The sequence below is a fragment of the Pagrus major genome, chromosome 21 (assembly GCF_040436345.1).
Source record: "Pagrus major chromosome 21, Pma_NU_1.0".
Classification (NCBI taxonomy): Eukaryota; Metazoa; Chordata; class Actinopteri; order Spariformes; family Sparidae; genus Pagrus; species Pagrus major.
Window position 1 is genome coordinate 11379289 of NC_133235.1, and position 19874 is coordinate 11399162.

General features: G+C 40.4%; 1 protein-coding gene across 1 annotated transcript; it reads left to right on the top strand.

Annotated features, from left to right (window-relative positions):
* Positions 1-349: 349 nt before the first annotated feature.
* On the top strand, positions 350-18446 carry LOC141016841 (transferrin receptor protein 1-like). Its single transcript, XM_073491402.1, has 17 exons — positions 350-488; positions 7428-7477; positions 8768-9005; positions 9910-10093; positions 10244-10589; positions 10745-10840; positions 12210-12349; positions 12511-12662; positions 12751-12870; positions 13062-13147; positions 13271-13334; positions 13821-13888; positions 14026-14093; positions 14312-14405; positions 14557-14778; positions 15003-15161; positions 15685-18446. The coding sequence occupies exons 2-17, from the start codon at positions 7445-7447 to the stop codon at positions 15928-15930; spliced, it is 2316 nt and encodes a 771-aa protein (XP_073347503.1). The 5' UTR covers positions 350-488; positions 7428-7444; the 3' UTR covers positions 15931-18446.
* The last annotated feature ends 1428 nt before the right edge of the window (positions 18447-19874 follow it).

Consider the following 19874-nt stretch of genomic DNA (forward strand, 5'->3'; position numbering starts at 1 on the left):
AAGATAGCCCACACAGGTACTTTCCACCACTGACAGTGACATTCCTTTGTTGTGTATGTTTTATCTCACATACAGAGCAGTGCAGTTTTAATTAAAACGTTGCTGCTATAGTTTAGCGAAATATAATGTCCTTACAATAGCTTACCTTCTCATTTAAATGAATGCAGACACCTGTACTCAGTCACAAAAAGGCACGTGTAACCCTCGCCCACAACCCAACCAGCCACTAGGACAGACATGATCTCGCGATGATTCGATTTCATTTGGCGCGAATAGGCGAGACCAGGGAAGGGGTGCAAGGGAAGTGACGTTGAGCTATGTCGTCTGCACTGACTCTTAGCCAATCCGATAGATATAACTGGAAGCAGCATGGTCAAGGGCACCCGGCTGAACGAGAGCAGATAACAAGGAAACAGCAGGGAGAGGTACCTCGTGTCAAGGGCTGTCACTGAAGAAGTGAGTCGGTTTGAGCCGTGTCGAAGAGAAAGGTGAGCGTTTTATCCAAATGGCTGGTACAGCCAGCATAGCTCAGTCTGAGCCGGAGAGGCGTTTAAGATTATTGTACTGTAGTGACTACTTCAAAGCGTGCTCTGTGGACGGACGTAGAGACTCAGGGAGTGTGCTAATAAATGCCAAATGTGTTATATTGAATATACTGCCTTTAAGTAACTTAAGCTTCGGTTACCGTTATGGGTGAACTGCTAACGTTGTCTTGCCCGAGCACGTTTAGCAACGCATACGGGAGCCGAGGAGGTTACGCCACCTGTCACTTGTTTTACACGTTTCCTCATGAAGTGATAGGAAGCACTATTCACTTTGTACGCTGTCACGTTGCCAACGAGGGCGCCATAACGAGTGCAGGCTGTGGTCACGTCCAGCCCGTCCTGCCTGATCTTGGCTGAGTGGAGTGCTCTCTGTGCTGGTGTGAAACACAGCTAGCTTCCCTTGGGTGACCCTTCTGCCCAGGGGTAACCGTGTCACTAGGTAGACATTACACTGTCCCTGTGTACTGACCTTGACAGGCAGCAATGGGCTGCTGCATAGATAGGCTATCTTTACTACTATATTTATGGTTATAACCTCCAGTCTAGACAGCTTTCAATGAACCCAGCTTGCTTTTCTACATTTAGGTGCAGCTAAAAGGCGATTTGAAGGCAGTTATGTTAACACATGGGTAGGACAGGAACTGGATATGGTTATGGATGAGTTGGCCCTAAGGCAGTACAGTGTAGGGTTAGTCATAACTGAAACATTAAACACACTGTTCAGACTAGCAGCAGGTGAACTTTATGAGCTCTTCATTTTCCTGAGAAAAGCAATTAGTCATCATCTGTTATTGCATTTTAGGTCACACACACAGTAAAGCAGTTAGAAGATGTTATTTAGTGTTGAGTGATGGGAAGAGATCTGCTTGCAGTTTTAGCAGTGTCTGTAGTAGTGTAAGTTATTTTAATTGAAATTTGAATTTAATGTTGATAAGCCTCTGCCATAAATATTCAAAGACATGCACACACCATGGTGCCACCTGGTGGGCCCCTGTCTATAAAGATATAATCCTCTCTGGCGAAAGTGACCACCAGGATCTGTGATATAGTAAAAAGAAAAAGTCTTATTATAGCTGGCAAGAGGTCATTGTTTCTCCTCTGCATAGACTTGAACTGCATCTTGTGTTGCTGCTCGTGTCTATAATTCAGAATGTGCTGCTGTTATAAGGATACTTGTGCAGACCTAAAAAAAAAAAAAAAAGTGGGATTTGCCTTTCCTCACTGTTCCACCTCATTTTTTCCCATGAGCTACTTGGAGCTTTTCCCCCAGTGTGACTCTCACATGATTTGCCACTGCAACAATGACTCCTACGCACCCCTGACCCCTCTCCCCTTCTCCTCTCCTGCTCCCCCTACCGTTGTCCTCTTTTTCTCACCATCTCTTTTCCCCAAGTATGATTGCTAGAAATCTTTAAGACTAGATCCAATTCTGTTGTAGTGTTTCTCATTTTGTAATGTTGCTGATAGCAGGGGATTGTGGCCAAAGAAGATGATTTCAATTTCAATTCCTAGATAAAGAAAATGATCAAGGTCTAAATTCAACTATATCAAGTGTAGCTGTGGATGAATGTATTTAAAGTAAAGAGCTAATTAGATATATGATTAACTTTCATATGTTTGGGCAGTGCACCACAGTCTAGTGGGTTTCAAAGTAATCAATGTATTGAAAATGATTTGGTGGTTTTCTGTAGAATATTTTTTAACATAGAATATCTGTAGCTACATCTATGAATACCATGTATTGGAGATACTAGGTATCTTTGTTTGGTACTAGGGTGCATATTCTGCTCCAAATATATAAAAAAAATTCCATTGTCTCTTAATGTCTTCACTTCCTTATGCCCTCTGCATGTTTCCAGTTAAGGTTCAACCACTAGTTGGACAGGATTTTCCCTTAATTGCATGGTATTTAGATGTGTGACTGGCTCCAGGAACACCTTCAAAGCTCTGACTGGAACAGGAAGACTTTTTTTAAATCAGTAAAATCACTTCATACCATTTTATGGAATGTGATGATGAATTGTTCTTTCATGAGTTGAAGTGCTACTACGTTGCTAGATTAGCCGGCAGTTTGTCTTTCGCAACAGTTAGGAGCCTGATCATTTGCTGATTGTAGAGCCCTTTAGACGATTGGGCTAGGTCTTGAGCACCATAATGATTGAAAATATGTTATTATTGTTATGGCTGATGTATTTAAGGTTGCTTTCTAGTAATAATTTTCTAATGCTTAAAATACATAGCCACATTTTACTGCTTACAGTAGAATATGTGAAGAATAAGTGCATGTTCGCACCTGTCCTGTTGGACCGATTCATTCAGTGAATGCGTGTGATTGATTCAGTTATTGCATGAGGAAAGGGCCTTTTTACCTCCATTGTCTTCATCCTCTCTCAATACTTCTCAGCTGAGTTCACAATAGTACTGTTGTAATGTTACAACAGCACCTCTTTCCACAACTCCTGTAACCTGTTTATGAAGCAATAGTTCCTTTTCTTTCAAAGGGATTAGCTCAGTTACTAATAACACTGTGAGTAAGCTACCTTTGCCACATTTTACCTGGGAATCGGAGGAATTCACCCGTCACACACTGACAGTGATATTTAATCCATCTGCAGGACCATGCAGTCCTTGAGAATGATCTTGAATAATGCTTTGCGATAAAATATGACCTGGTAACAGGTGAAACTGGCAGGCTGTTCCACACATTTAACTTTTTGGGCCTTGACTTCATGTGCTCGGTGTGCAGATGACCTCCGCCCAACAGTGTCTTGTTGAAGCTCAGGGGACCATGCTACTCTGTCCTCAAATAGCATGACTAACAGGTCATGCCTGTGAGTGCAGTTCTCGGAAGGGCGTGTCTCAAGTTCACTCTTACTATCTCTTGCAGACACGTGTCTAAAAATTATTCGATGTAGATACAAGTCGTGCTTTGGCGCACAGAGACCCCAAACTCAACAAGCATACGAAACCTTGGACATGGACATTGTCACAAGCCGGCTCAAAGGTTGCAATGCATGCTACACATAGCACATGCTATCATATTTTAGTGGAGGTGTTAGAGTAGTGTTTGTAGTTGTCTGCTTGTTGCGTATGTAAGTATGCGTTCTTAATTTGTGTTCTGTTTTTTTGTATTCAATAGCCACAGTAGTGATCGACCAATACGTTTTTTCAGAGCTTATTCCGATTATTAGTAATCAAGAAGACTGATTTGCAGGAAAAACATAAATCTTAAAAGCAAAATTTAGACAAATCATTGTTGGAATGTAGCTACATGAATTTACTCAAGTACTGTATTTCCTGTCCTGTTGAGTGTTTCCTATTTTCTGTCACTTAATACTTGCAATTCACGACTAAAAAAAGTATGTATGTGTTACTGTAAAAATCACTCATGCACACACTTTGACTCACAAACACACTAAAATCTATTCTGAGGCAAATGATATCACTGGTAAAGGAAATGTAAGGTAACTATTTAGTAATCCCTGAGAATTAACGTGCGACCCCCAGGTTGAGATTGCATAGTTTAAGATACCCAGATAGTTTTGTGGGTGCGAAATTGAGTGAGATCATAGGTAAATGATACTGCATAAAAGCCAAAGAAGTGCATTTTAAAGTAAATTTTATTGGCAAGCAAATAAAAAAAAAAATAAAAAAGCACACATTCAGATAATCGAAAAAATGCTGAATATCGGATCCGACAATCGGTCGACCCCTAATCCATAGGTCTCTTAACTGAAAGAGTAGCTAATCTGCTTAAAGTATTAAGGCCCGGTATGTTTGGTATGTAAGATTATTGCCATATCTCTGCCCACCTTTAGAGAGCAATTAGTATTACAAAGCAGCTAAGCCTGGTCTGATTTAAATTTTTTAACATCCATATTTGTCAGGTGTCTTCAGGTTGTGTTTGCAAAATGGGCTATGAGTAAGAAAAGCGTGAGGTGACTCATTTTTAAAAACAGTTTAGTTTATTACCTGTAGGTCTAATGCACTGTGTTTTTAGAGGGTTGTATCAGCCCTTCAGGTTATAAAGTCAATGAAGTCCTCGGGTTGTCTAAGGCCAAGCCATGTGCTAAAGTTAGCTGTGCTTCATAATGCCTCGAATAGTCAAAGTGTTTGAGCTAAATTAATGTATGGCTGGCTTCCAACATGTCTGAACCCTTGTGCTTTATTCAAATGCACTTGAAGTACAAGGCTAGGCTTTTTATCTATGCACTCTTGGACGCATGCTGTTGGAGTGAAGCAAGGCCATGCTTTGGAGCTGCAAATTAGGGCAGGCCTGTCTGCCTGCTGGTTTCTGTCCCTCTGGCATTTACCCACAGCTCTCCTCACGCAATGTCCAGTTTGGGATCTCCCTCCAGTGAAGCTTGTAAATTGGCCTGTAGGGGTCATTAAGAGTTTTTCTCTGTTGTCTAGCAGCACAGCACACACCACAACTCCAGGCAAGCTCAAAGTCTTTTTGTCTTTTTATTTTCAGTTACTGCTGTTGGATTACTTTGTAAACACTGAACAGGCAGTTACAGAATATATTGAACGGATGGTGGGGAAAGTAAAGTGAGCTAAAACTGACCATGTTTGTGATTAAACCTATTGTCAACAAATCGGTGTGTTTTTCAGTCCAAAGTTCAGTCAGTGTGGTAAAGGTTTAACCCCTGAAGCCATATACCTCTCACTTAAAATTTGATTAGAAGCTGTTGGATTACCTCAGGGCTTGATAAGACAAGGTTGTTGAGAAGCTTTGCTCTGTTTATTCTTCTCTGAAGGTCAGACAGGGTAGGAGAGGTCATGGGGACTCGTTCAGTCAAATCATCCTGTCTGCTTAGTTAAGACTCGCTTTGCTTATGGTTTAAGAAGTTCTTTGGTTTAAGGTGCAACTGGGTCAAGTACTGCTAGTTCTTCATGGATATACCTTTTTAATTAGAGGATTTCACTGTCATATGGTTACCTACAAAAGTAATTTGCGAAGGCTTTGATAGCTTAGGTCTCCTTTGGTTTACATTAGTGAAAATGATTACTGCACGTGAGAGTTTGGAAATAGCGTAGCAAGTCGTTGTGCTGCAAGCACTGATAACCCTGTCCAACGCATATATATTTGCTTTGATGGAGGTATCCTGCCAACCATGCCAATTTATGAAGAAATTCTTTGATCTGGACAACCCAGGAGACTTGGTGGCCTACGTTGAAGTATTTAATGAAGCTTGCTTGAGGAGAAATGGCGAGACAGTACATGTAGTGTAGTGCCACGGCAGTTCTGAAAGACACTTCCCTGTCCCTAGGTATTTAACCCTCCTCTATGAAGTGCCATTCTAGTTAAAAATGTATTTTTAAAAAGTGAGTTGCTCCATGTGAACAAAGAAATGGAGACAAGGAAAAACGGCACAATTCTCTTACCTGTTTATATGGCTTATTGTTGTCTGTAGTGATGGGCTGTTAACTAGAAGACAGCCTTGCTCCAACCCCATTGTGTTTTCTACATGTACATTGTTCAGTGTCTATTGTTGTAGAAACCTGGTGTACCTTTTGTACTGCCTCTATTTTTAACACCGTTTGTATGAGCCAAATTTGAACAAAAAACCATTGTGCTTTTAATAGTGAAAAAGGAAGTGATGCCTCTTATTTTTATTTAGCAGTTGTTGTTCGTTGGGTGACTTCTCACAGGGAAATACATTTAACTGGAGTAGAATAGTTGCAATGTTGTTTTTGCAGACCAGAATTACATTTGCAGTGAAGAAGAGCTCAGCTTTTTGAAGTGAATATATGGCAAGCCAGATTGGTCAAAACCAGAGCTGCCACAATTGGTTATCAATAAGTCAATCGAAACAATTAATTGACAACTCTGACAACTACTAAACTATAGCTGAATTCTTTAAGTTAAAAATAATAATTGCATTGTATTTGTTTGTTAATTATTGTATAGTATTGTGAATCAGGCTATATAGTCAGTTGGATTCATGAAATTGTCAACGGTGTTACACAAAGGCAATCCATAGCCAGCTTTCAAAACAGCAGTAGAGGGCCATAAGATGACTGCAGTGTCAAAGTGTCAAATATCAGTGAATCAATAAAAATTTCACTGAGTGGTCAGAAATCCTATACTGTCACACTGTCTCCCTCATATATTAATGTTTATTTATAATAGAGATTATGCTTCTTTTGATATGTTTGATAATATCTTTTAGAAGTGTACAGAAAAGCGTGATGATATGAAAGCAAAAAGGTTATTGTGTTAAATGCATCAAGAGATGCTTGACCCATCTGACCTTCCATAGCTAAAGCACCTTACAGAGAAGGCCTCTCCCCTGAGGACGATCACATGCATGGCTCTTATTCCACTGGTGGTGCTTTTCATTATTTAAGAAAATATACAGAAGAGTTGCATTTCAGGTCCTGTTCCTCTGTTAAATTAAAAACTTGCTTTGTTTGGCTCGCCTATTGCATCAAAGCTAGTGGGAAGCTAGTTATTCTGTAATTGTATTCTTCTGGCGATGGAGTTCACACGGAGGCATGGATTCTGTTTTGACCTGTACTGGACACTGGTCTTTTGTGCCCAGAAACAGTGCTGCCTTTCTAGTTAGCAGCGGAGGAAACCCCGTGGATGTTTTGACAAGAGGTGGGACGTGTTCTGTGGACACCCCAATATTCCCAGAAGTGAAACAGTAACACACTGTTCAGAAATGAAACCTTGAAGTAAGTTATAATCCATCTAAAAGCTTGTCTGTTGAGTATAAACTACTCATCACTTATTGGACTTGAAATGTGGTGGTTCATAAAAAGAAAAAGTATAGTATTTATAACCACTCTGTCTTCATGGGATGATGACAAACGGTGAAAAAGACAACCGTCAATCTTTAGGTCTAATGTGTCCTTGTTTGTTTCCCTTTTTAGACTCCTGTGAAGCAGCAATGGACCAGGCAAGGTCAACGATATCCAAAATTGTGAGTATTGTAACTAAATATTACAACCTAAATCCTTAAATAGCAGGCTTTGCTGTGAGGAATTATCCTCCTCTTATTACCACTTCAGAAATGAGTGTGATGATTACTATCTGTGTTCCATAATTGAATGTTTTTCTTCTCATGTTGAAAACAAATACCTATTACTTGTCATTTAATTTCATCAACACCATGCTGAGTGATTATTAGGCAGAAGAACCTGAGTAGAATATTTTTAGTGCAGTTACTGTTATTTTTCTAATCACGTTGAAATAAGAGACTCCAACTTGTTATTGTTGTTAAATCATTGAATGCAGTGTGCATTTTTAGCCACTAGAGGTTATTACACTTTAATGTTAAGTTTAATCACGTTCGCTCACTAACTTCCTCTCTCTCCGACCTATCATCTGGTGTTTACCCAGAAGGTATTATAGTATTTTATGAAACTGAAGCACAATGTTTAAAGACAAAGCTGCATATCATGCACTTGGTGCTTAACCTTTAACAAAGATAAAGGCAAATCTCAGAAAGCAACTATTGTAAGTTTATTTGATTATATACTTTTTCACATTCTTTTTTAATGCATATTATTTATTAATATGAAATTTGATCGTATTGGCATATGACGAGGCTGTGCCTATCTAGATTGTTTGCTTTGTTGGAACCAGTAGTCCATTTGCCAGTTGTAAAATGTTCTTATCACACTAGTGTACTTATTTAATTTAGGATAAGTTAAATTTGCTACTTTGTTTGAACACTGACAGAGAGGGAGACCTCGAAAGGACAGTTGATCGTAGAAGTGAAACGAAACTGATCACTTTGGTTCCTAAAAGTTTCAACAAACTTCTTTTCTGTTGGGTGTCCTCCCAAAGCTCTTAGGCCTTTTAAAGACGGTAAGTGGTCCAGGGGTACTTTTTCATAAATTTAAGTGAGTTAAAATAATAAAGCAGCTCATGCTGGAAGACGAAATGGGGGTTTCCATAACCCGTTAGACCTAAAAGGTGGTCTTTATTACTGATCAAGTAAGCATTAGAAAGGATTTATTAACTGTAGTAAACTCTAAAGTATGGCTTAATAAAAAGGGGTACAAAAACTGTAATGTAAAACATTTAAAAATGAACTTTCATGCGTTCACATCCACAATTCCTTATTCTGTGTAATCTCAAGCAAGTCATAACTTTACAAAAAATCCATTGATTCCATTTTTTGTCCTGCATTAATAGGTTCCAAAAATAGATGTTCTTAACTAAAAAAATTATCCTTTTCTTTTTCTGCATTGTTCTGTCATTACAGTTTAATGGGGAGCCACACTCCTACACTCGTTTCAACCTGACCCAGAACATGGAAGGCGATAACAGCCAGGTGGAGATGAAGCTGTCATCCGACATGGATGAGGAGGTTGGGGGAAATGGCGTGGGTGACCACCTCAATCACAACTCCAACCGTAAACCCTACGTGGCTCAGAAGCTCGGACGCACCCCCAAGAATCTCTGCTTCATGGCAGCCGCCACCCTCCTAATCTTCATCATCGGTAAGAGGGGGTCGTTGAATGGAAAAGCTGGCTTTGTATTAAGTCTGCATCACGCTAAAATAAATGGAGTTCCTCGGGGATCAATCTTAGGACCACTACTTCTTAATCTGTATTTGTGGGCTTTTATTAGACAGAGTATGTCTTTCCCCACGGACCTTAGATGTATTTTAGATAAGTAACAGATCAACCAGGATAAAACTGAAGCATTTGTAACAGCTTCTGAAAAAGAGAAACTGAATTCTGTAAAACTTTCCACTAGCCAATAAGAAAGAAACCTTGTGTTTCTTTGGAACTTATCTTAAAGGCTCATGTGGTTAATTGTTGCCACCAATTCCTTTTTCAGAATGAGAATCATTTTCCCTGCTTTTCTCCTGCATGTGGTGTTTTTTTGTTTTTTTTCATGACCAGAATTATAGTTCCACTTTTATCCGAGGGGCCGATGGCTCTGTGTGTGTGTGTGTGTGTGTGTGTGTGTGTGTGTGTGTGTGTGTGTGTGTGTGTGTGTGTGTGTGTGTGTGTGTGTGTGTGTGTGTGTGTGTGTGTGTGTGTGTGTGTGTGTGTGTGTGTGTGTGTGTGTGTGTGTGTGTGTGTGTGTGTGTGTGTGTGTGTGTGTGTGTGTGTGTGTGTGTGTGTGTGTGTGTGTGTGTGTGTGTGTGTGTGTGTGTTCTAGGCACTGTAATTATAATCTAGTAGAAGAAGTATCTCGGGTGCTGTAAGGTATGCATACTGTACGGCACAGTCTTTGTCACTTGATGGTATAGCATTTCAAAATGCTGATTGTGTGGTTCAGGCTGTAACTTGATGCCTTTTAGTCCTTGGATGTGTCCCCTCTACCTCTCTGTCAGTGCAATTGTTCCTCTATGCCTCTGGTTATTCCTCATTTAAAAACCACTGCTAATTTCAGGGTACTTGATTGGCTTCCTGGTTCATCGCAAGAAGGAATTGGCTCCAAACTGTGCAGCCTCCGTGAGCACTATTCAAGGACCTGTTGTCCACGAGACAGGCGCTGCCCCCATCATGGACTGGGACGATGTGAAGAAGCTCTTCGCTGGAAAACTCTCTCCCTCTCAATTTGAATCTGTGTTCAGGTCAGTATTAACCCCATACAGAAGCTGCAGTAAGGCATTTCTTTCCAAAATGATAAGTCTTGGAAAATATTCAAGTGTGTTTATTTTTATTACAAAAGTGAGTCAATTTCTCCTGTTTCTTGCCTCCCTTTTATTTCCCCCCTACCATAGTGATTTTGCCATGGCCGAGCACCGAGCTGGTTCACCAGGTGATAAAGCTCTGGCTAACAAAGTGATCAATAAGTTTAAAACGTACGGCATGGACACCTGGAGTGATGAGCATTTTGTGAAGGTTCAGGACCCCCCGGCTTCTGGCTACAACACATTCGTTTTCAAGGGGAATGAGCAGCGTCCTACAGGATTCCTGTCCTACAGTGCAACTGGAAAAGTGAACGGTACTGTCTTGTACGCGTACTACGGGCAGGAAAATGACTTCAGAGTGCTGCGGGACAAGAATATCAACCTGACTGGCAGGGTCCTGCTGGTCAGAGCTGGTAAAATCAGCTTTGCTGAGAAGGTGGGTAGTTTCAGTAAGGATCCCAGCATAAATTGAATATTACTGTTACATTTTTTGTAAAGTATGTGACTTCTTACAAATTCTTTTGTTAACAGTATTTGAGAAGTGATTTCCCTGACTATTTTTTTTGTTTTTTTTTTGCTTTTCTCTTACAGGTAGCCAATGCTGCCAAAATGAATGCTGCTGCTGTGTTGATCTACCCAGACCCCTCTGATTACTCTTTTGGAGACACCACTGAGCTTTATGGACATGTGAGTGTGGACTGTTTAGAGGCATAATGCTGGAACATTAGGTCATTTAGTTTGCGCAGTGTACTGATGAGCTGTTCAACCAACAAAATTATCTTAATCCACAATGGGCTTCAACCAAAAATGGGTGGGGCTAACTGGAAGGTGTTAATTTAAGCCTGAAATTGATATGGTTTGATCGGAAGTTGCTATATTTATTAATTATGATAAAACTATTCTAAAAACAGCCTCAAAATAGAGCTTCAGATCGATGTTTTTGATCACAAATATTAAAAGCTAAGAGACTTTCATCTTTTGTTGATTCTTTGTTCCCCTTTAGACAAAGGTAACTATGGTGAAACACAGTAAACTTTGTTTCAGTGCCGCACTGTACCTCCAACCTACAGGGCAGTTTCTTTCCTCAGGCTGTGAGAACCCTCAATTCATCCTTACAGTCCTTAGTACATTATTTGTACCTGATATTTGTTTCAGATGAGTACTTGCTCACCCCTATTATTAAAGCAGTATGTAAGAATTGGCTACCTGTTGAATTCATACTGTCAACAAATAGGTGCATCATATCACCAGAATAACTGCTAACTGTATTACTGTTACTTAGTTAGCTTAGTTAGCAGTGCAGCTAGCTGAACTTCCAGTGGAGTGTTGGTGTTTACACTCCTTGCACAGGAGCTTTGGACCGCGGTTTTCTAGCACAGGGCTAGCTGGTTAGCATGCTAACTTCAGTAGATAGCTCTGCAACACAAATGCATCTTTGACATAATGTATAAACTGTTTTGTCTTCACATTCTGTTGATGATTCTGTTGTATGTTTTTGAATGTTTTAAACTTCTTCATATTGCACCTTTTTAAATACATCAAACAACTTTAAAGGTACCTTGGAGGAAGTTGTTGGTACTATGGAGGAATTTATTGATGAGTAGTTCCCTGTTTGGTTTGTTTTGTTCTTGTTAAGCCTGCATAGGACAAACAAATTCCTGTAGATAGTTTCACATTTATCTGTCTGCGGTGGTGGTAATATGTGCCCAGGAATGTAGCAGTGCGACAGCAAAAATTAGGCAAGAGGAAGACTGCTAGCTGTTGAAAACATGGGGTTAAACAATGCAGGTCTTCATAAAAGAAAAAAACTTTGCAAATGTTTCATGAGTAAGAAAATGTGTTCAACATATATGCTACTAACTTAGCCCTTAAACTGATAATAAAATAAATAAAATAATTTCCTTAATTTCAAATGTAGAAACTTGAGGGTGAGGCTGCAGGGAGGAAATGCACAAGAACACAAACACATTCTATATGTCACCGTTGAATCGATGCTCTTCTGCAAATGTTGTAAAACTTCATCTTTGAATCTTACCCTCCCGTTTGTCTCCCATAGGTCCACATGGGTTCAGGGGATCCCTACACCCCAGGCTTCCCCTCCTTCAACCACACCCAGTTTCCACCTGTCAAGTCTTCAGGCCTGCCAAAAATCTTGGCTCAGACCATCACAGCAGCCATGGGTACCAACATGCTGAGGTAAGGCTCACAGATGCTGCAGATCAACTGAAACACTGCAGATTATGACAAACTAATGGCCTTTTCTGTCACTTTCAGATCTTCCTCTTGCACTGTGATTGTCTACAGTTGGCTTTGTAGTAGCTCACATAGTGTTGATGTGTATTGTCTGCATCCCACAGGCAGCTGGGGGGTCAGAATGTCCCAGAAGGTTGGGGAGGAATCAACAGACTGGGAGACGAGAACGATCTTATAACTTTGGAAGTCAACAACGTTCTCACTCAGAAGGAGATACATAATGTCTTCGGGGTCATTAAAGGCTTTGTGGATGCAGGTACAACAAAATGTTTGTTACACAAGAGACACTGCGAGCAACTCGAGGTGAAAAGAATATGAGTGAATGGCTTCTCGTTTTATTTTAGATCGATATGTGGTCATCGGTGCCCAGAGGGATGCTTGGGGTCCAGGTTTTGCTTCGTCCACCGTCGGCACCAGCGTCCTTGTCGAGCTGGCCCGGTCTATCTCTGACATGGTGAAGAACGGTAAGTCTAAGGTGGCAGCTGATGATTAGTTTTAAATACAAATTGACTAAAGTAATAATGAAGTCATTATATAGTCATTGGACGCAAAAGGTTGTGGTAACAGGATATGCTCAATCTTCTCTATTTAGTGAGGGCACTGCTCACTACTACTGCTCTTTTTTGTTAAAATGCATTTGTTATCCCCTTGTCAGATGGATTCAAACCAAGGAGAAGCATTGTGTTTGCCAGCTGGAGCGCTGGAGAATATGGGAGTGTTGGCGCCACCGAGTGGCTGGAGGTGAGTAGCACAATGAAGTTTATGCTCTGTTTACATGCTGCTGTTTAAGAAAAACCCAGATAGGAAAACTTTGGTTTCAGCACTTTTCCTTAATTTTGTTAATGTATCTTTTTGTATATCCAGGGTTATCTTACTTCTCTGAACATGAAAGCCTTCTCCTACATCAACCTGGATGGAGTTGTTACAGGTATTTACTTCAGGTTTCATGCAAAACTCTAAATCAGGCTCTTAAATATTTAATATTTGTATGCCTACTAGGCCTGTCACTACTTTTTCTTGGACAACATATTGTCCCAGAAATAATCATGGAAAATAACATTGTCATTTTAAGAACATTTTATGACACTGAGATAATGATAATATGATAGCATAACAATGCAAGCACATCATGTCAAAGAGCAATGAACTTTTAATTCTTAATAGTCAGATAGTTATGCAAGTCGATCCGCTTTGTGTTCTTTCTTTTTGTAAACCTACTATATTTTATTTTACATACACCAACACCTGCGTACTGCCATTAAGTTTCTCCAGTCTTTATAATCCTAGGCATCATGTTTGCTAAAATGTTGGTGACATGCTTCTGTAAACAAACGGCATGTTAGCATAACAACTAATGCCTTAATATGGCATTATGTGATTTTCATAATAACTCAATAGAAATCTTCTTTTGCAGGTCGAAATGGATTTAAAGTCGCAGCCAGTCCGATGATGTATAGCCTGATCGAGAGCGCTCTGAAGAAGGTAAATCCACAGCTGGGGGACTGTCAGTCAGTCAGTCCTGACTGACAAACCTGCAGTGTTGTCATAAGTAAAATGCTATAAAGGCATGTTTGTGAAAGTTACAGTGTAACGTACATATACAATTGTCTTCTCCTTAGGTGAGGACCCTCAACAAGGCTGTGTCTCTCTCTACTCAGTTTGGAAGGAACGACTGGGAATCATATATGTAAGTCTGACCGGGCTGTTGTGTCTAGTCTGTGTGTATAAGTCACCATGACAACCAAGCTTTTCTCCGCAGTATCACAGCCACAGCTGGAATGTATAGGATAGCTGTTACTTTCATGTTTGGCGAAAGCTCACAACCTAATCTTGTCTTCCCAAATATTTACCTCCGGTGAGGGAAAACGCAGCTAAAGCTCCATCTTTTATGCGTTTGTTTTCCAGGTTGGAGGATCTGAAGGTGGATAACGCTGCATATCCTTTCCTTGCCTTCTCTGGCATCCCCTCAGTCTCCTTTAGGTTCACCCCTGGTAATTCAGTAAGTAATCTCCTTGTATTTTCAGTAAAATTAATCTTTTTTCGAGCCAGTATTCGTAACCCAGGACAACGATGTACGTTGAGCCATTTAAGTTCGTTTCATCCTGGGACCACCCTTCCTCACTGTAACACACCTCGGTTTTCCTTCTCAGGAGTACCCGTTCTTTGGCACAAAGCTGGACACGCGGGAGAAGCTGAACCTTGCCACGTCCAGTGATGTTGCGCGACTGGCTGAAGTAGCATCCCAGTTCGCAGGTCACATAGCACTGAGGCTGGTCCACGATCACGTGCTGTGGATGAACCTGACGAGGTACAACGACATGATCCGTACCCACGTGTTCCAGATCAAGACGAGAGTGAATGACGTGAAGAGGGTGAGTTTCCAGTGTTTTTCGTGCTGACTCAGATTGACTGTGGCAGTGTTAGGTTTGTTGCCTCAGAGCCTGCATGTTCATGACGTGTACAGCTTACCTGTGTTCAATAGATTTGTCCATGTTTTTGTCTAATTTCTGCTTTGAGTTTGTAACCCAGATGTTCTGAGAAGAGTTGTTTATTCAGAACACTTATTGACCCCTGTGGATTCTATTTTTGCTTCCAGATGCAGCCCCAGCTGCTTCCCAAGGACCTGACTATGAAGTGGTTGTTCTCGGCCATTGGCGAGTACGGCCGCGCTGCTCGCCAACTGGCGGAAGACGTTAAGAACAGCAACCTGGACGACATTGAGATGTGCCGCATCATTAATGACCGCATCATGACGGTTAGTCCGCCTCAACTTTGCACATCTTTGAGATGATTTATTGATGCACATTCTGTGGTTCTGCACTCCAGTTGAACTCTAAGCATCCCAGAATTGTAGTCCATGCTTTTTTATTAACAGCCTTGAAGCTTCTCTCGTCTCCAAGTGCTAAATGCTGAATCAAGTATATTTGGTTCACCAATTAGAACATCATCAGCCTAATTCTCATCTTGTTTGCGTCTCACATCACAATTCATAGAATTGTTGAAGATGACAACCACAGCTCACTGTGCAGGCAGAAAACCACACACGACCTGTGGTTCTCCTTCTATGTCTAATTTTTCCAAAATTGAAACATTACATCATTTATAAGAGAGGTAAGTTTGTCATTGTGTGGCTTTGCCAGAATTAAAGATGAACATCTCAACAGATCCCCCCCCCCCCCCAACCAGAGGTAGTTAAAGAAAAAACCCACTTTATCTAGATCATCAAAGCAAAACAGATAGCAAATTTACTTCTTTCCATCATCTTCTTGTTTCTTTAGGTGGAAAGGAACTTCCTGTCTCCCTACGTGTCCCCGAAAGAGAGTCCTTTCCGCCACATCCTGCTGGGCTCGGGCCCTCACACTCTCAAGGGTCTGTCCAGCCACCTCGACGCCCTCCGAGCCGACAACCCCGAGGCAGACGCCGACCTGTTCCGCAACCAGTTCGCCCTGGCCACCTGGACCATTCAGGGCTGTGCCAACTCACTAGCAGGGGACATCTGGTCTTTGTCTTTAATGGAAAACTAGATAGTTCCCCCCTTCTCCCCTGTTCATGGTTTGGCCCTCTTATCACAAATGGCAGTATGAAAACCAGTAGGCTGTGGTGATTAACCAGCAGTCACAGTTGCAGTTTCTTTTTTTTATTTTCATTGAGGAGATGATGAAAGTGGAGCTGTTTCTAAACGTATACCAACATCAGTCATCACCTCTGATCCATCATTGTCACCAGTAATAAGTCCCCTCATCTCTTTTCTTTCAAAAATTCTCCATAAAGCCAAACATTCACGATAAAATGTACTTAAACCTTCTGCCTTAACAAAAAGAAAGTTTAAAAGGTCATTCTCTTTAATTCCCACTTGATAAGAGAACTGATTGAATAGTTTTAACATGTGGTACATGAATACCACATCTTGAATACCTTGGTGCTAGAAACGACTACCTTCAAACAGCCATGCTATGTGGCAGCACTACTTAGATTACCCTATGACTGAGTTGAATGTAGTAAAAGTGATGCTTTTTCAGCACAGTATCAGGTCATTATCACAGAGAATGCTGTGTCCGCCAGCTCAGATAAACACATCACAAAAGGCCAGTATATGAGGTATTAAGCTGACGACTTTGCATTTGTGTACCAGAATTATTACAAATTGGAACTGGTGGTGTTTCCGCTGCTGCTGGAGCCTCATGTTCAAACCTGAGCTGTTTGTGTTGGTAGCTATAATTTTATACTGTGCTGAAATCAACTGCTCAACTCATCGTCAGATATTCAGGAGTTGCTGAAAATGACTCGGGCTACATTAATCTTGTAAGAAAGGTCCTCATTACACGCAACAAAAATACAAAACAAAACTGAAGTAGTTTATGATCTGACTCGTCCACTTCCTGACATGTGAGCAAATCTCTGGCCTTTCAAAAACCGAGGGAGAACGTCTCCAACCATGTGGCACTGAAACAAACCGTACGTCTATTTATTGTGTTATTTATTTATCAGTGGCAGGGTTCACTATAAATAGTTTTTTTATTGCCTTTTATAAAAAAAATGTATAATTATCGGGAGCAGTGCCTTCCATAATTATGACAGTTATACTGTCGAAATGACAAAAGCAGCATCTGCTTATAGAAGTGTACACGGACCGACGGCTGGTGCTGAACACAGAACACATCAGTCAAACCACACAACTCTGAGGTCGTTCTTTTTCTACTTAACTGACACTGGATTGGTCTTTGAGTGAAGACCATTTCACATATCACACCTTGGAAAATGTTCCCAGAACACCTGTGTCAGCAGCAGTCCCTTGGTCCATGCACACTCCTCGTCCTGAAGCAATTATCGGGAGCAGTGTCTTCCATAATGTGAAACAAGAAGAAGGTAGTTTTTGCCTACCAGTGTGTGTCCGTATCGGAGGCAGTGCCCTCCATATTTCACTGTAGGAGTGGTTGTTTTTATTATCGGGAACAGTGTTTCCCATAATGTGTAAATATACAATATACAGTACATTGCTGCACCATGCACATGTTGTCTGCATCTTTTTGACCCTTCTATGATGTTTCCATGCTGATATATCCTCTGTAGTTTCCTCTGAGGCCTGCAGACATCTGAACGATAGGGATGAGCTTTAACATCAGCTCTGAGAAGTGAGGTGAAGAAGCTGCAGGTCTGGGTTTCTTTTGAGCTGTTTGTCATTTTAATCAAACGCTGATAATGTGTTGTCTTTTCTTTGGGCTTCATATGGAACTGATCTTGGCAGTCTTTTTTGCTTTAAAGAAAAAAGAAAAGTCACAAACATGTTTGGGACCACTGGTTACAGCAGCGTGGTCCAGGATTTCCAGTGAAGACCACCACTCTGCAAAATGTTTTAATGAAAGTACATTCTGCTTTCTATTTCGATGTGTTCATTCATTCTTAAAGAGATTTCCTTGTGCCTTTTTTTTGTGTCATGGCTGCTTCATAGAGCTGAGTTTGTATGTGCAGTACAGTGCTGAAAGAGGTTTCAGATGTATATTTGGCTTGTTTTTAGTTTTGATGTTTCTGATCTGTTAGAATCTGAAGTTACTGGTTCAAAAGCCTGTAATGCCACAATACCCTGTAGAAGAAGTTACCACAAGATGAAAATTGTTCAAAAAAACAAAGGATTTAAAAATTACAATATGAATGTTACAGTAGACCTCTTTTAACTCATCTGGTCACTTGTTTTCAATATTTTTGTTACGAAAAACCTCCTGATGTTACGCCTCAGTGGAATGAATTTTAGCCTTGCCCGAGCGATTGAACCGATCTGTTGGGCTATATTGAGGCAGGAGCTGGAAATTGCTTTTCTGATATTGGCATCTGGCCGAGAACTCGCAAAAATCTGTCTTTACTGATTGGACGCAAACGAAGTAAATGATCAGCAAAATTGGTCGTTTCGAAATTCTGACAATGTGGATAACCAATGTGTTTGGAAATTGTTAAAAAAAAAAAAACCTATGTATTTTTTCTCAAACTGTACACATGTTTGCTTAGCTTTACATTTTTTGTTGCTGCAATAAACAATCACATCACAGCTGCTGAGTCGTGGTATGGTTATTATTTCACAGTATCTGCATTTTGCTTTTAGAATGACATGACTTTAGGTTATAAATAATAATCGATGTGGAGGGTTGTTGTATTCTGTAACACTAAATGAAAGGCTCATATGGAAAATAAGTCATTTAGTCACACACGTTACAACTGACAGTTCTATTACTCTCCAAGCAAACATCTGTGTCACATTGGAGCATTACTGCTGCATAAGCTGATTTTTTTTTTTTTTTTACATCTGGATGTGTAAATAATGTCTAAATTCAACTGGATGGTCTGTGCAGTTTGGCACTTTTTTCTCATTCACCTCCTGAAGGGGGAAAAAAATAAATTCTCTGTGCTCAACTAAATTCTCAGTTATAGAAGTGTGACAACATAACTAGTTATGAGGCCAGTCATGGTTCAATATGCAACTTCCTCAAGTGTGATGAGGAAAAATGAATCCTCCAGTGCACATACAGTGAGACAGGACCTTTCAGTGAAGGAGACATCTTTTATCTTCTCTCCTAAACAACTGAAATAGATGGGGACAACAACAACAGAAAAAAACAACAACAAAAATAACAGCTCCGTTGTTATCCAAGTCGCCGGAAACCCCAAGATCGAAACTCTTGAAAAGACATTATTTACACCCTTTTGGAAGCCAAAATCTGCTCTGGGAGACTTGGGATTATGAAGGACGAGTTATATGAGGCCGTTTTATGTTTATTTTTCGGCTGTTCAGGAGAATGCTGCAACGCTGTTTTTCTGTGAAGCTCAAGGAATGTTTTTTGGACTACGAAACTTCACCTGACTTTCCATCTGCATGGGGGTGAGTTGATAATTCCTGAATTTAATTTTTGGGTGAATTTGTCCTTTAAGTGTCTTAAAACACACGCAGGGAACACTTTTAATATCCCTTCCTATTTTCCACCTGTGATACCAGCGCAGACCCTCTATTAAAGGACAGACACAGTCCAGAGTTGTTGTGACAACCTTTGACCAGATGAGGGAGGCAAAGTAAATAATATGTTTTATTTAATTCTGAGCTTCCCAACTGAAGTCTTATAATAAAGAGTGGTATTCATGAAGTGAACTGGAGGTGGCTCTAAACTCTCAAAACTATAAAAGGGATTTCTAGAGAAGTATTTACCATAGAATCTCATCACTTGTTTTAATTTAGCTTAAACTTGAGTAATAACTTTACGATTTTAGTCTATTTTGGATACTTTACTGCTTGTGATTGAAACAATAACCATTATTTTAAATTAAATGTCTGAGTACATGTTCCAAACCAAAGCATCAAACTTGTCTGTAGGTGCTCTGGTCACCAAGTGTGGTAATATTGCAGCATGTTCCTTTAAGAGTGGGCTGACAGCCTGAATGTGTAGCAGAGAGATGAGAAAAACAAAGAGCTCTCACTTCGCTAGTG

Coding starts and splice junctions, on each gene's coding strand:
- LOC141016841 (XM_073491402.1), top strand. CDS start 7,445: ATGGACCAGGCAAGGTCAACGATATCCAAAATT. Junction 14,094..14,311: donor AACGACTGGGAATCATATAT/GTAAGTCTGACC, acceptor TTTGTTTTCCAG/GTTGGAGGATCTGAAGGTGG. Junction 15,162..15,684: donor TTAATGACCGCATCATGACG/GTTAGTCCGCCT, acceptor TTGTTTCTTTAG/GTGGAAAGGAACTTCCTGTC.